The sequence below is a fragment of the Mus caroli genome, unplaced genomic scaffold (genome assembly GCF_900094665.2).
Source record: "Mus caroli unplaced genomic scaffold, CAROLI_EIJ_v1.1 scaffold_13638_1, whole genome shotgun sequence".
NCBI lineage: Eukaryota > Metazoa > Chordata > Mammalia > Rodentia > Muridae > Mus > Mus caroli.
In genome coordinates this window covers 17,183-34,003 of record NW_018390045.1, presented here as the reverse complement: position 1 = coordinate 34,003, position 16,821 = coordinate 17,183, and the positions used below count along the sequence as shown (strand labels likewise).

Sequence of the window (16,821 nt, the reverse complement as noted above, 5' to 3'; positions counted from 1 at the left end):
GAGAACAGTGCAGAAAATGGAGGCCTGGCTTGTGAAATTTCAGAGGGAAAATTAAAGACTCTTTTCAGGGCCATTGCTAATTTGGATTGTGAAGATTCTGTGGTTCTGGTTAGCTGTGACTGAAGAATCACCTGTGGTTAACAAGATTTCAGAACTACTAAAGAGAAAACTTTGCATTACTGGGACAATTGATGCTGGTTACCTGGAGCTAAGAAATTATCGGTGATTAAGAAGAGACCAGCATCACTGTGGTGACATCTTCTGGGAAGTGTTTTCTGAGAGCACAGAGGCTGTGTTCCAGTGATAGCCAAGGTTGTACCTTGGGCTGTGGCTGGACTTAGTAATGTTTAAGAGTTACACAGGTGCTATTGGTTTTGAAGGCATGAAGGGGACACAAAGAGCAGCTGAGGCTCGGCACTGTGAGAGGCCATGGAAGGCCATTTGTGAAGGTACAGCCTCAGTTGCAATTGATGGCCCAGGACTGGAGGGGTTGTGCATTGTTTTGAAGATGCCAGTACCATGATATGACCACCAAGAACAGCAGCAGCAGTGTAGTACAGGCATCTGTAGTCTACAGGCAAGCTGTGTGCTACAAAGGACAGTGCTGGAGAAGTGACCCAAAATCTTGGAGGAGCCCAGAAGAACAAGTTGGAACCCAGACATTGGACAGTTGGAGTTTAATTTTGCCTTTGATTGTGACTATGTCCTGATATTTTTCCCTCTTATTCAACACAGGCCCTTGCTCTCTCTGTGTCTTTGTGCATTGCTTTACACACCACCTTATTGATGGCTCAGATCTTGCCAGGACTCCAGGCAAGGCTTTTCTAGTCTAGTTCCAGAACTGGATGATATAGCTGTCCCTCCCACTGTCCTTCTAAAGTGAAAATTTTGGCTTTTGGGTTTTTTTTTAATTGGATATTTTCTTTATTTACGTTTCAGTGAAAAGTTTTTAAAATGATTTTTAAAACCTGTGGGTTCTGAAGTATATCTCTTTCTAATTAACAAACTAGACAGCTTTTGTGAATTGACCCTGGCCGGCCATTCTCCATACTCTTCTTACTCCTCCCAGCCCTACCCTGCATACTCTGCCATTTTGTCTTTCTCTTTCAATTCTCAGACATGCCTATCACTAGACTACAATGTGTGATAGTCGTGCTGGCATAGGGCAGCTGAGATGGATAAAAGGCACTATTCTTCATAGTTAAAATATTTATTTCTTCTGTAGGAAAGTAAGAATTGTTTTAGGGTCCAAGTATCCACCTTACAAGTTAATTTTTGCAACACACCTTGCTTGCAGACCAAACCAGGGACCATCTGTGTATTCCTTTTATGGCACCATTAACAAGATCTAGTCTTTCTGTGTTAGCCATGATGCTAATATTGAATGTTCTCCTACCTCACATCATGAGAATCAGAAGACTACTGGCCTTCTCAGACCTTCCTTCTTTCTGTTGGCCTTTCTGAGTCTGGAATGATCACTCCATTGAATAGAGTATTACAGCCAGTGTCCTGGCTACAGATGTTTGAGTGATTACTGTGTGTCAGAAATGTCAGCTATTTGCTCTTTCCTACCACCTCCTGGTGGTTTTCTGGTATTGGGAAGTTAAGCTTGGGCTGCCCTTGGCTCTTTTTTTTTGCATTTGGCTGTGCACATGTGTATTCATGGCTCTCTTATGTAGACTTATCTTCCCTTACAGAGCTGGTTCACTTAAAACTGGCCCGAGACTTTCCGATTAACCCCGGTTATCTTCCTGTGGCTTTGATAATATTTGGGAGATTCTGTTGTGTATACCTCATAGATTATCCATGTTTGCTACAAAGTTTAGTGCCACTTCTTGATTGGATGCAGAGTCCACTGACTTGAGTTGAAAGGGGGTGAGCTTGCCAAAAATAGCTAGGGAGACTCAAAATAAAGCTTGTTTATGAAAAGGCAGTTTTAGGTAAACTCAGAGGAGGCCTACACACAATGGCCTTAAACCTTAACGCCTGCAGGTATACATCTGATAAACCAACACCCAAGTCAATCAGAGACGTGCCTGTCTAGTCTAGGGACTCAATACCCACCTACCCTATCCACACCCATTCCAGAGCTCATACCTCAGCAGACAGCAGGACAAAACTGTTATTTCCCTAAATAGTATGGGTAGTAATCCCCACGGATTTGGTTTTTGTTTTCTTTTGGAGGCAGGGTTTCATGTAGTCCAGGCTAGTTTTAAACCAGGAGTGCCTTGAGCTTCTGATGCAGTCTCTACCTCTCGAGTGCTAAGGATCAGAGGTGTGCCTTAGCACACTCTTCTGTGCAGAGTGGGGGCTGAACCATGGCTCTGTGAATGCCAGACAAACACTCAACCAATTGAGCTATCTCCTTAGCCTCCACACAAGACAGATGCACAAAGAAGGCAAAAGCCCTGCAGCCAGTGTTGTTTCCTTGATACATCTTCAGATTCTGGGCAATAGCTACAAGGAAAAAAGACACTCCAATATAGACAGACTAGAGCCTGCAGCTTTTCCCTACTTCTCCTTTAAGGCTTTTAATTTTCATTTTTAAATTTTTTCATATGTACTTATTTAATGCTCTGCCTGCATGTATATATGCACATTGTATGTGTGCCTGGTGCCCACAGAAGCCAAAAGAGGGCATCAGATTCCTCTGAACTGAAGTTATAGATGGTTGTGAGTTGCTTATACATCTAAGAAACCTTTCATATGGGTGCTAGGAACCAAACCTAGATCCTCTGCAAGAACAGCTGCTCTTAACTGAAGTCATCTCTTTAATCCCTGTTATTTTTGAGACAGGGTTTCAGGAGCTTTGAGCTGGTGCTGAACTCCTGATCATTTTGCCACCATCTCTCAGGTACTGAGATGCCACCAAGCCTGGCTTAGGCTTTCATTATTCAAATGAACACAAAATTGAATATCACAAACTTTTTGTGGATGACAAGCTATTGTTTTCTACTCATTGCTATGTAGAGAAGACACTGGCTAACCATAGATACTGTATCTGCCTTGTGAATAGCCTTAAGGTAAGAGGATAAAATCCAGACCTTAAAGCATCAAGAAACTAAAAGAAGAGTTCAAAAGATTTTTGTTGCAAAAGACTGGAAAGAAAGCAGATTCTTGGTGGGTCATTTCTACCTGGACATAAAGAACAGAGAGGATTCATGTGAAAGCCAGCTCACACTCAACAGGAGAAAGGGCAACTCTGTCAGAGAAGCCAGCAAGACTCCAGTCAGAGAACAAACTGAACCCAAGAGGTCACTACAATGACTTAGGAACGTACTCTCCATAACAACTCTACATCTCCTTGATGAACCTGTAAATACACAAACTACTACATTGTCCCAAATTGTCTAAAGAATTTCAATGAATGATATCTAAATACGGTAGATGGATGACACAGTGGTTATATCTAGTACCTAATAAAAAAGGCAAGGAAAAGGAAAGAGAGACCATTCCAAAGGACAAGCTAGGCACATGGACAACCAAGTCACTGGGTGCACCAATCTAGAGAAGCCATCAGCAAATGCTGTCCTCACTGGTGTTAGCTCAGTTCCTCAGAGGGCAAAGGAAGAAATCATTTCTGAAAGGCTTACCTGGCTCCTATTCAAGGGAGAAATCCCTAAGCTGAAGTTAGTCACTGGCAAGAAAGATTAAACAGATAAGTCCTAACTGTTTATCTTGTAAATCTAAATAGCATATATGACTGACGTTTCCTAAAAGCTCTATGGTTTTAGGCTGGAAAGCCACCCTGGAAACAAATGTTCTGTTCCTGTTAGGCAGAAACACTCATGACCTACATCAGAGACATATACCTGGCATGAAGGCAACCGACTCCCACGGGCTATGTCCTGGGGAGGACACAAAATGTATATGAAGACCTCTATCTCAAACTAGTCATTAGATTATTAGGAGAATTAAAACTTCTCTAAAAAACAAAAACCAAATTCAACATTCCTATAGAAACAGCACTTTGGAGTGACCAGTGTTAGGCACTAGCATCAATTAACCACAGAACAGTACTTTCCTTCCCACGTAGTCTACCAAACAAACCAACACCATCACACATTAGAAAGACCATCCTATAAGCTGCTTGGTTTCAGTAAGACTGGTCACAGCAAGCCTACAGAACACCAATGAGGAGGAGGCGAAGTAAGGAGTTTCCAAGGGAAAGGACAGCAGGTATTCTAACAATATAAAACATGGCTAAGTACATGATAATCTAAGCCAAAGGGGAGGATTGAGGTTGCAGTATCCAGCAGGGCTAGGTGCAATACCACAGAAGATGGGAGTCTTCAGCGATTCCTTCCTGAAGCTCTTGTGCTAACTCCCTGCCTGGATTCACACACAGCAGGATAATCTTATAATGACAGGACACACAGACACAGAGACACACACCCTTAACAGGAAAGCCTTAAGTCCTTAATTAGGGCCACAGCACAGCACTTCTACTGCTTCCTGTGCTGTTTCTGGGGTAGGTTGCCATTTAATAAAAACCCACTCTCTCCTACTGGAGACTGCAGAACTACAAAAACACTCTTAAGACCAATACAATAATGAAACACATTAGCTGCTCCATTTTCATTCCAGTGCTTTAAAATCTTGAAACCATATGTGTCGATCCCCACAGGAAAGGCAGGATCTTACTGTGACGTCCCAAAAGAAGCCACTGCTTTCCTAGGTGCTCCTTGATTAAGAGCCTGACTCATGGGCCCTCTGAAGCCATGGCAGGGAGAGATGTGCTAGGTGGCTACCGTGCGCAGGAGAAGAAATAGAAACAAATTCCCAGAGGATGTTTTTATTCATCTCAATGTTGTTGTGGGCAATGACCAAAGCTTTCTGAATGTCCTGGTAGGAATAGCCCTGACTCATGAGGCATTCAATCTCACTTGAGAGCTGCGGTGAGGATGCTGTGGCCACAGGATTAGCAGTGGCAACTCTGCCTTGTTGATAGCTACTAGCTTTTCGTTCTGAGTTGATTCTCCGAGGGAATGGTTTGGGGGGAGGGGCACTCAGGAACTTGGGAACCCTCATTGAAGTTTGTGGCGTCACCATCCAAAGACAACGAGCCAAAGGAGGAGCTGACATTGGAGATTTCAGACAGGGTCCGGCGGGCCAGTCTAGCTGGCACAGGTGGCTTAGGCACATCATAGCCATCATCCTCGTTTTCTGATTCCTCGGGGCCAGTACTAGTGTGGGCTGTGGCCAAATTCCCTTCCCCAGAGGCACTGTTTTCTGCTACAGACAGTGATTGGGACTGGATGCTATACATTGCTTCATAGGTGCAGCTGTCAATCTGCTGGTCACAGTCACATGCTCGTGAACTCTGGGTTGCCTCTATCGGCCATTTGGGCTCTGGCTTCTGAACCCCTACAGGCCTAGATGTGGGAGTCATATATTCCGTGTCCTCTTCACTTTCCCCTTGTTCCCCGGGTGGCAGTTTTGGCATAGGAAGAGGCCTGGCAGCCAGAGAGTAAATGGCATTGGCAGACAAGGAAGTCTTGATTTTTGGGTGCTCACTCTCTGGACCTGCGACTGGGCTGCTATTCCTATTCATGGAGGTATCCAGACTAAATGTGCTTCCAAGCCTAGGGACATCTGCTCTGGGTTCCATTTGTGAGGACAATGAGAATGGAAACGAGTGTCAATTGGTCAATCCTCTCCCATTCCAAGGATCACCAGGGTTTAGAGTAGCTACTGGTACTTTAGGGATTGGCTGAGACAACCATGAGTCCCCAGGGCGGCTAGGAGGGACAGGGGGTAGTTTGTCTCTAGATGGACAATCGCCTGGTGTACAAGGCAGAGGGTGTCTCTGAGGCCTTGTTTCTGCTCCAACAGAGTAAGGCCAGTCTGGAGGGGCGGGGCGGGGCGGGGGCGGGAGATCGCAAAGTGTGGGAGATATTGGCAATGGTTTGTCTTTATGAAGGGAGCCAGACGCAGCCTTGGAAGCAGTCCCCAGAACTGAAGTGCTGGCGAGAACAGGTGCTCGCTGCTGTAGAAGGTCAAGTCTTGGTGGCACTGGAGGAAGGGAAGCTTGTGGGGCCATGAAGAATGGAGAGGAAGGCCTTTCCACCTTGGCACCTGCCAACTCCTTCATCATGAAGAGAGAATCATCAGCTCGTTCATCATCATCATCATCATCGTAATTGTGGGAAGGAGCACCTTCTACTCCTTGCCTTAATAGGCTGCCACTGCCTCTGGGGTCAAACGGATCCATGGACTCAGTACCTTTGATTTCACATCGGCAAAAAAGGATAGCCCTGACCTTCTGATTCCTGCCACGACGTGAGGCAGGATGTGCCCATGAGGTGTCCACAGGGCTCAATCTTCACATCCTTATTGTTCTCAGCACATATCTTACACAGTTGAAATGTGGAATCCATTTCACACTATAATTCATATTGTTCCTGGGTTAGTTTTATATGATCTTGAGGAGTTGGTTCACATAAACCTGTCAGGTAAGGATTTTGATTTTGTCCATCAGGAAACAAATAGAAGCCTTCCCTGAAGCCATCAATCAGTACTTGGAAGAATGGTTTATTGTGTGGGATTGTCTGCAGAATGTTCCCATCGGCAGTAACATACCCAATAGCCCACTGACCCAACCGAGTACAGCTCAGCCGAAAGATGTAACTGCCAGTTTGTGGATAAACTTCTGCAGGCATGCTTTCACTTCATCGTATGTCAGGAAAGCCATGCAACCAGGATTAGTTACAGCAAGGCTGTTCCAATTTCTGAGCAAAGAGGACCAGGGCTGAAACAGCCGTGTAAAAATATCAAATTCAAAGACAGGAATATAATCATTGCAGGTCAGATCAATAGTGGACTTCAGAGCCATGGCCTCCAGCCCAGAACTGATAGGATGCACTTCATGCAGGGCATGTCGAAAGCACTTCCATGGGACTATCGTCTTTTCACCAAAAGCTTTTCTCCAAAATTTGGCAGCATCAGCTTTAGTAATCTGAAAAGTGTTTCATTGGAAGCGTCCTCTCGGAAAGATGCCTTTCAGTTTTGCCAGCATGTGGCTGAAGATCAGGGATAATTTGGCCAGGTTTCGCCTAGGCTGGGAATTCTCCTCATACATCCTTTCTTTTCCCTCCTTGAAGAGGCTGGTAGTCTGCTTAGTTTTCTTCATCAAATTTTCCATGAACACCCTGAAATATTCATTTTCTCCGAGCGTCTCCATCTTCCCCTCATATCTTGACAAGACAGTGTGGGGGTGCTGGTAGGTGTCAGGCAGCAGGTCTAAGATATAAGGCTGTTCTTGAGCACCAACTTTGGGTTTTGACACAACCGCACCACCTTGTCCATGAGCTTCCAGCACTTCTCCAACATCTTCTTGTCCACTGTGCAGGGAGGGTGCGGGCTGAGGTGATGGTGGTGGTGGTGGCGGTGCAGCTGGAAGGCGTCCTTCATGAGCCAGATCAGTCTGCCCACTCCCAAGCCCCCAGAGCCACCCCGCGCCGCCTGCGCCCAAGCTCTTCTTCACGTTGCCAGACGTGGCCAGCCAAGGGTTGTGAGCCCGCTTGACCACTAGCAAGGGAATGGAGCAGAGCAAGAAGGAGGGGCCTCTCCAGCAGCCACCGCCAGCCAAAATTTCTTTTGACTGTCTATGTTCTGGAAAATTGTTCTTCCATCATGAAGGCAGTAGTTTTGCTCACTATATTGTTTTAGTTTGGCTGTCATTTAACACTCGGGACATATTGCTACAGAGTCTCATGGCTTTGAAAGTTTACCTGGAGAAACCAGCAGTTTCTACTCCAACACTTTGCTGTAATTAATGAAGTTCACTTTTCCATTTGATGGGTTTTGTTTATTTGTAACTGGCAGGTTTTTTCTTTGATTTTTCATTCCACGTTTCCTTTTTATATATACTTAGTGTTTGACCTACAACATGCATTGAAAATTTTGTTTCTGCTTTTTTCTTTTTTGTGTTTTCTCTGTGCTCCTTGTGGTATATGGGTGTGTCTTTGGGATGGTTTCTTTTTTATATAATTAATTTTTATTGGATATTAAATGTATTCACATTTCAAATGTTATCCCTTTTCCCAATTTCCCCTCTGGAGCTCCCACCCATCCCACCCTCCCTCCCCCTGCTTCTATGAGGGTGCTCCCCAAACCACCTACCCATGCCCACCTACCTCATCCCACTGGCATTCCCCTACACTAGGGAATCAAGCCTTCATAGAACCAAGGACCTCTGCTAGTACTGATGCCAGATAATGCTATCCTCTGCTACATATGCAGATAGAGTCATGGGTCCCTCCATGTGTACTCTTTGGTTGGTGGTTTAGTCCCTAGGAGCTCTGGGCAGTTTGGTTGGTTAATATTGTTGTTCTTCCTATGGAATTTCAAACTTCTTCAGCTCCTTCAGTCATTTCTCTAACTTGTCAATTGGGGTCTCAGTGCTCAGTCCAGTGGTTGGCTAGGACGTCTGTCACTGTATTTGTCAGGCTTGGAAGAGCCTCTCAGGAGACAGCTAAAAAAGGCTAGTTTCATTTTGATTTTATTGAATTTCTTGTGTTTGTCATTGACTTGGGTTTATGTTCCATCACCTGTGCCTATAACTTGATTCATAATAGTTTCTAGACTTGCACTCTGTCATTGAGCTACATCCCAGCACATGTCACTTTCTCCTGATAATACAGTTACAGTACCTTATTGCTGTGTGCTATGTAAGAAAGATCACTTTTTCTGAGTGTGTTTGGAGGAGGTGGCATTTTCCTAATTTTAACACAAGAGCTGCTAATTTGAAAGTGAGACACTGAAGCCACTGTCAAGTAATTATGGAAGAGACCGTGAAAGTTTTGGAAGCACGAAGGATACCATGGGGAATGTAAAATGTTTTCTACTTCTCTTAAGTGAAATATTATTATTTTTAGTTTGTTGTGTTCACAAGGACTGGAATCAGTTAATCCACACAGACAGACGTGTCCTGGAGAACATAACTCACACATGGGAAACCTAGAGCTCAGCTGTTCCTACTCTATTGTTCTCTTGGAGTTAGGGAAGTTCACTTTTCCACTTGATGACACCATGTTGTAACAACCTCAAGGTGAAAACTGTCTTCTCCAGATGACATGATTATTATTGGACTACAGGGAGGTGAGCTGATGCCATTTCTTCATTATAACTACTTCATAGGGACTCATTCTACAAGGATGCTTCTCAAAGGCCAAGTCTGGTGAGTGTTTCATCTTCACTTAATTATAGTGAAAGCTGTAAGTAGGTGATAGAAGGAAGCAGGGCATTCTGTAGTAAAGGATTATAGAAGTCTCTGCCTAGAATATTACTTTTGAGCCATACTGTACAATAAGCATTCAATAGATGGTTGTAGGCATGAAGGTATCAGCTGTAACCATTTATAAAGAGCATAGATTTCACTTAATGTGATAAACTGACAAAGTGACAGTATAAGGGGCTTTTAGAAAGAGGACAGGGGCCTAGCAGAATGGTGGAGAGAAAGATAGGAATGGCTAAAGGGTGAAGTTCATCATGTTCATATATATATTGAATGAACATGTCATGAAAACTATCATTTTCCAATTAATGGGCATGTAAAAGTCAGTCCACATGCAGTAATGTAGAGAGCACATCTGACAGAGAATTCTCCTGAGTGTGTACTCTATGAATTCCAATAGCCAATGGTGTTAGTTTTCAATTCCTGTAACAAAACACTGAAATACCTTCTAGGGTGAAAAGGAACACACATTTATTGGTGTGCAGGAATACATTTTATAATATTAAGCTACTTTTCAATTATATTTTGAATTTTCTCATCTTACTACATTTCTCCAGTTAACTGACTGTATGTACTTAATACAATAAAACTTGTTAGGAATATTCAAGAAATATTAACTAATTTAGTGTTTATCTGTAATTTTCTAGTTTGTTATGATTGCATACATTTGAAAATTCTTAGGAAAGTCTCAACTCAAGGCCTAGGAATTTTCAAGACATTGTTAACATTATATAATAAGTTTTTTTTTTTTTAATTTGAGAGACTTGTTTATTCTATTGCAAAAGATTTTTAATAAAGTAAATCATTCTGTATATTTCAAAAGGATCTGGAAGTCTCATGTCACTTATTTATAAAATCCATGTAAAGCTATTGTTCAAACAGGTGAACTGTATAAGTATCAATAGAAAATTAAGTGTTTCAATGAAAATGAATTCAGTTTTCATATTTTAAATTTTCTCAATGAAACCTTTTAACATTGCTACTGGTACATTTTTCAGTAAACACTTCATTAGTAGTGAGAAAATGATTTATTATTCTCAAACAGTATAAAAATTTTAAGGTCAAGTCCCCCAATATTTCCTTTAATAATTACAAAACATAATTTCTGTTGTACAATTATACAGGTCATTATTTCCCTCCCTAACTTTCCTCAACACACACACACACCAACAATATTGAACTTTAGAACAGGTAATATAGAATTATGAAATTGATAATTTTTTAAAAAATGGAACAAAATATTGCCCGTTAATTTCATTATGTGACCAGCCACATATTATCAATACTAAAATAGCCAAATGATAATTCTTGAGTTTATGTTAGCAATCAATAAAGATTTTTTTAGTTTATTTTTAGTAGTTCACATTACATGTCTGCACTGGTACTATAGGCTGGGCCCGTGGTTTTGATCAAGTCAATCAGAAACAGAGGACACATTCTCCATTTTCCTTAAAGTTCATTTTACTTATGTTACTTCATGTATATATTTTTATTTAATTCCAGTTTTCAATCATTGATGTAATGGTATTTATGTGATCTGCCCTGGTCCACACAATGTCATTGTTTGATAGTTCATCTCAGTAGCTTAATAATTTCACACACACACACACACACACACACACGCGCGCGCGCGCGCAATTTCCCAGTGAACATTTTCATATCTTTTCCAAAATTATGCCATGCAACTTGTAATGAAGATCTGAGTATGACTAGCTCCACAAAGTCTCTGCAGTGACACCTCCGCTGCTGCTGCTGCTGCTTCATCTCAGGGGAAATGGCTCATAAATGTGAGGTTGTAATATTCTAGTCAGTATTTGTGAGCTTACTGTTATACCCATAGTAAACTCAATTTTCAAAGAAGAATTTACACATTTTAGTTATTTAAGTGTATCAGGTAATAGCTATGAATTAGTACCTTCGTAATAAGTGATCAGTGTTTATTTCTGTTGTCATTATCTATTCCATAAAGATTCCATGGAATAGCTTGGGTGGCTAAGGTCTTCATCTCCTGAGATTTTTGAAGACTTATTCTTGCTGCTGACAGTGGAGAGAACATCAGCCAACACTGTATCTTTCAGGTGATATCTTGTCACCTGAAAGTCAGATACTCACATTACCTTCTCTCTGAGCATGGTTACTGCTTTTAGGTCATTACACACTAATTGTGGTGAAGCTAAAATAAAATTGATACTTGTCATCTATTATGTTTGTATGTCCCTTAGATCACTAAATCTCTACAAAGCAGAAGGCAAAGATAACCATAAATTCATAAACAAAAACTTTCCCAACCAAATACTGTGAGAATGAGGAGGTAAGATAATCTTTCTTTTAAAATGTAGAGCTAGGTATAAAGCAGCTCTTGGTCTCTTATTGCACATCTCTTGAGACAGTTCTGTGCACAATGCTTTGGTTTTCAGTCTGGGTCAACTTAATAGTGATGGCTTCTCCAATCTTATGATTTTTTATCCGTACAATTTGGGTATTAGTACTTACAACTAAATATTACAATTTAAGCTACTGTGAAAGGCCCCAGAACTGCAATTGTTTTTCAAGTAAAAAAGTGACTTTTCTCAGTGGATGCATATGTTAACAACTCTGTAGTCACGGTAGCTATAATCTTTTCTGGTCCACTCTCACCTTCAGTGAACTCCAGAGAAAGATGCCAATTGATCATTTAGAAGATGTGTCATTTTCTGTACATGACAAACATTTACAAAGCAATGGATGTGAAGAATCTTTAAAGAACATATCTTTGGGAAAAGAAAAATCAATTCAGATTACTATCTATTATCTTATATTATCCTTTTTATATATTACTCACATTAAATGTGCTATATTAATATATTTTAGAGGTAAAAGTAATACAAAATCATTATCCATATATTTTGTGCATTTGCAATTTTAAAATTGGTATATGACTATTGTTCTTTCAATTTGGAGAGCAGGGCTTAAGTATCATTCTGGAGTTTTTTATTTAAGATTCATTTATTATATTTTACATATGCAACTCTTTTGCTTGCTTACATTTATTTGTATGACCAACATTCTGTGTCACAGGCAATGGATTGCCCCAAATTAGAGTCACAGTTGGCCATGAGCCATCATGTCATTGCTGGGAATCTAACCCTACTCTTTTGCAAGAGTTAAAATTGCTCTTAACCCTTCTGGTAATCTCTGGGGGGGGGAGGAGAGGGGGGACTTTTGGGATAGCATTGGAAATATAATTGAGAAAAATATGTAATAAAAAATTGCTCTTAACCCATATTCCAGATCTAAAGCATTAATTCCAAAGCTTTTCTGCAAAGAGAATATTAGTGTGCAGCTACTGTAAATACATGTTGAGAGAATTACTTGATTTCCTCTGGCAATTGAGATGAATCCATTTCTTTACTAGATTAAGCATTTTAGGAGTAAAAAATACTATGAATATAAAATGTTTGATTTATCATGTCATCTTCCTGGGGACATTATAGGGAGGTCTCTTCAACTAACTTCTGCATTACTTCTACACATGTATGCATACATGCATACATGTGTCTCTATATGTGGAATATATAAGTGAAGTTGACAATATGATTAGGGACTCTTTTTCTTACAAAACTCTGTGTCAATGTGTAGTCATTTTCGATTTCTTTATCACAAAGGTGATTTTAAAGTACTGAAATAAATCAATTCAATGATAAAATGATCCTGGTAACCAGAATAAGTAGCTTACATAAGCACAAAAAGGAAGACTGTTGAGTGAAATTAAAATTTCTGGACCTGGTGATATATGATACCACTTGAGACCTTTTTTTGACAGTATGGGATCTTAAAGAGGAATTCCCAAACAGAATATCAACATACTAATCTTCAGAATTACATGTTTGTCATAATATATGGAAAATAGTGCTTGTCTTAATGTCACATGTTCTCTCTTCTTGGAGGCTCCTAGCTCCACTTCATCAGGTGTAATTATGTAACCTTTAGAAACCAATGAAAACCAGGAAAGTAAAACCGGACCATTGCCAGGATAGGGGTGAGTGTGAGAGCAATAGACAGCAGAATTGCAGGATAAAAGTATCTGATCAAGAAAATGGGAACGGCAGTGCTACTAAGAGGCAGAGTACATACAGAAGAAGTGGGGAAGAAGGTAAGGAGGACACAATTTATCATAGAGGAAAATGGGAAAATGGGTGGCTTCTTAGGAAAAGGTGGGGGAGACAAATACAGAGAAGAGGGTAGATAGGTAGAATAACATGGGTGGCTACACATAAAGAATCATCTTGTTAATGATTTACGTTTCTTCCCCACAAAAGGAAGGAAAAATGGTAGGTTTTTAATCCTTAATTGAAGTTCACAAAGGGTTTTAATGTGAACTCGAATTCATCTAGTAACATCAATAACTACAATAGTTAAATTATTAATAGGGTGGGAAAGGACGATTATCTACCTGTGTCTTCCATTCTAAATTCTAAGAATGCAAAATTTCATGAAGAAAAAATATTTACAAACAATTAATTGAGATAGACAATTTGATTAAATTTGTGAGATAATCATGAATTATTACTGTGACTATATCAGAATTATTAGTCAAAACATGAATAGAAGCAAAAGACAATAGTAAAATTATAGAATATGGGCATAAATGCCTGATATTTTGAATTGCTTTTGTGATTTTTTTTTGCCAGACTAACATGAATTTTGTTTAGGTATATAGATATGATTAATATTTTGAACTCATCACTACTGTTTTAGGAGTTAAATATTCAATGATATTATTGAACTCAATAGGATTGGATTTCTAAGGCATTGTACTAAGGTGCATGGGAAAATCTGTTCATTTTCTACAGATATGTCTGTGAAGGCATTTATTAACTCTAATATTTATATCTAGGAGATACATGGATGGTATATGGAAATGTAGGTTATGATGTATAGTCTGGAATATTAGAAATTGAAGAGACATATTAGTGAAGAATTAGTAGATAAAATAGAATGATATAAATACATTTTCCAACGAATCCCAATTTTAACATATACACTGTTTTTTTTTCTAGATATATGAAATACACTTCTACTATGCTCTTAGGATAAATATACTCTCCACTTATGTCTTCATTAAAGAATGTCCTTTATATCCAAGCTGGACTTGGAATCCTAGCCAATATGTTTCTCCTTTTTTTCTATACTTCCATAATACTAGGAGACAGATCTAAGCCCATGGACCTGATCTCCTGTCAACTGACCTTCATTCACATAATGATGATCCTCAGTGAAGGAGATAACTTGCTTGCAAACATATTAGAGTCACTTAAATTTGGGAATGACGTCAAATGTAAGACAACTTTTTACATAAACAGAGTGATGAGAGGCCTGTCTATCTGCATCACGTGCCTCCTGAGTGTGTTCCAGGCTGTCACAATCAGTCCCAGTACCTCCTTGTTGGGAAAATATAAGAATAAAGTAAAAACACATATCATGTATGCTTTTTTCTATTTTTGGTCTTTTAATTTGTCATTCAGTAGTAGGTTGATCTTTTATGTTGCTGGTTATATCAACGTGAGTGAGACCTACCAGATGAAGGTCACTAAAACCTGCTCACTATTCCGCATGAACAACATCATCAGGGAACTGATTTTAACAGTGATGATCTCCAGAGATGTAGTTCTTGTAGGAGTCATGTTGACCACAAGCACATACATGGTGATTACCTTGTGCAAACATGAGAGGCAATGCAAGCATCTTCATAGCATCCGCAATGTGAGAGCATCACCTGGGAAAAGGGCCACCCAGGCAATCTTGCTGCTGGTGGTTTTCTTTGTGGTTATGTACTGGTTGGACTTGATCATCTCCATCACCTCAACCCTGTCATGGATGTATGACTCAGATGTTCTGACTGTTCAGAAATTTGTGATGTATGCCTATCCCACAATTACTCCTTTACTACAAATCAGTTCTGATAAGAGAGTAATCAGCATACTGAAAAACTTCCACTCCAAGTGCCACTAAATTTTCTAAAAATGATTATTTCTCTTTTTAAAAAATTATTCATTTACTTTTATTTATATGTACAGGTGTCACAATTGTTCTGAATTACAACTCTGTCTTAATATTCAATTGTTCATGTAGCACAGTGACATTCTTATTATGCAAGTAGTTTGTGGTATTACAAATATACATTCTTTTGACATTACAGATGCTGAGTACTACAAACTTCTTTTTCTATTACATATTTTATTTACATTTCAAATGTTATCTGCTTTCCTAGTTTCCACTCCAAAAATTCCCTATACCCTTCCCCCTTCTGCTGCTCCCCAACCCACACTCTCTCATTCCTGGCCCTGGCATTCCTCTATACTGGGGCATAGAACCTTCGCAGGACCTAGGGACTCTTCTCCCATTGATGACTGACTAGGCCAACCTCTTCTACATATGCAGGTACAACCACGAATTCCACCATGTGTTTTTTTGTTTTGTTTTGTTTTTTGTTTTTGTTTTTGTTTTTTTGTTTGCTTTTGTTTTTTGTTTTGTTTTTGTTTTGTTTTGTTTTTGATTGGTGGTTTAGTCCCAAGGAGCTATGGGGTATAGATTATTTCATATTGATGCTCCTTCTATGGGGCTGCAAACCCCTTCAGGTCCTTGGGTACTGTCTCTACCTCCTTCATTGGGGAAACTGTGCTCCATCCAATGAATGACTGTGAGCATCCACATCTGTTTTTGCCAGGCACTAACAGTGCCTCTCAGGAGACAGCAATATCAGGCGCCTGTCAGCAAGTTCTTTTTGGAATCTGCCATGGTGTCTGGGTATGGTGGTTGTTTATGAGATGGATCCCATGGGGAGCAGTTTCTGGATAATCATTGCTTCAGTCTTCAAAATTTGTCTCTGTAACTCTTTCAATTGGTATTTTGTTCCCCCTTCTAAGAAGGCTTCTGAGCTTCTGAGATAATATCCACTTATCAGTGAGTCCATATCATGTGTGTTCTTTTGTGATTGGATTACCTAACTTAGGATCCTCCAGATTCATCCATTTGTGTAAGAATTTCATAAATTCATTGTTTTTAATAGCTGCATAGTACTCCATTGTGTAAATGTACCACATTTTCTGTATCCATTCCTCTGGTGAGGGACATCTGTGTTCTTTCCAACTTCTGGCTATTGTAAATAAGACTGCTATGAACATAGTGGAGCATGTGTCCTTATTATATGTTAGAGCATTTTCTGGGTAGCATTTTCTGCCCAGGAGTGGTATTGCTGGATCTTCCAGTAGAACTATGTCAAATTTTCTGAGGAACCACCAAACTTATTTCCAGAGTGGTTGTACAAGCTTGCAGTCCTGCCAGCAATATAGGAGTGCTCCTCGTTCCCCACATCCTCGCCAGCATCTACTATTACCTGAGTTTTTGATCTTAGGCACTCTGACTGGTGTGAGATGGAGTCTCAGGGTTGTTTTGATTTGCATTTCTCTCATGATTAAGGATGTTGAACATTTTTTTAGGTGCTTATCTATCATTCAGTATTCCTCAGTTGAGAATTCTTTGGTTAGCTCTGTATTACATTTTTTAATAGGGTCATTTTTTTCCTGGAGTCCATCTTCTTGTGT

General features: G+C 40.1%; 1 protein-coding gene and 1 pseudogene across 1 annotated transcript; one reads left to right on the top strand and one right to left on the bottom strand.

The window, feature by feature from the left end:
- Positions 1 to 4,689: 4,689 nt before the first annotated feature.
- Positions 4,690 to 8,128, bottom strand: LOC110288442 (annotated as a pseudogene).
- Positions 8,129 to 14,329: 6,201 nt separating this feature from the next.
- On the top strand, positions 14,330 to 15,229 carry LOC110288443 (vomeronasal type-1 receptor 100-like). Its single transcript, XM_021154796.1, has one exon. It carries the CDS (start codon positions 14,330 to 14,332, stop codon positions 15,227 to 15,229), a length of 900 nt encoding a protein of 299 aa, XP_021010455.1.
- The last annotated feature ends 1,592 nt before the right edge of the window (positions 15,230 to 16,821 follow it).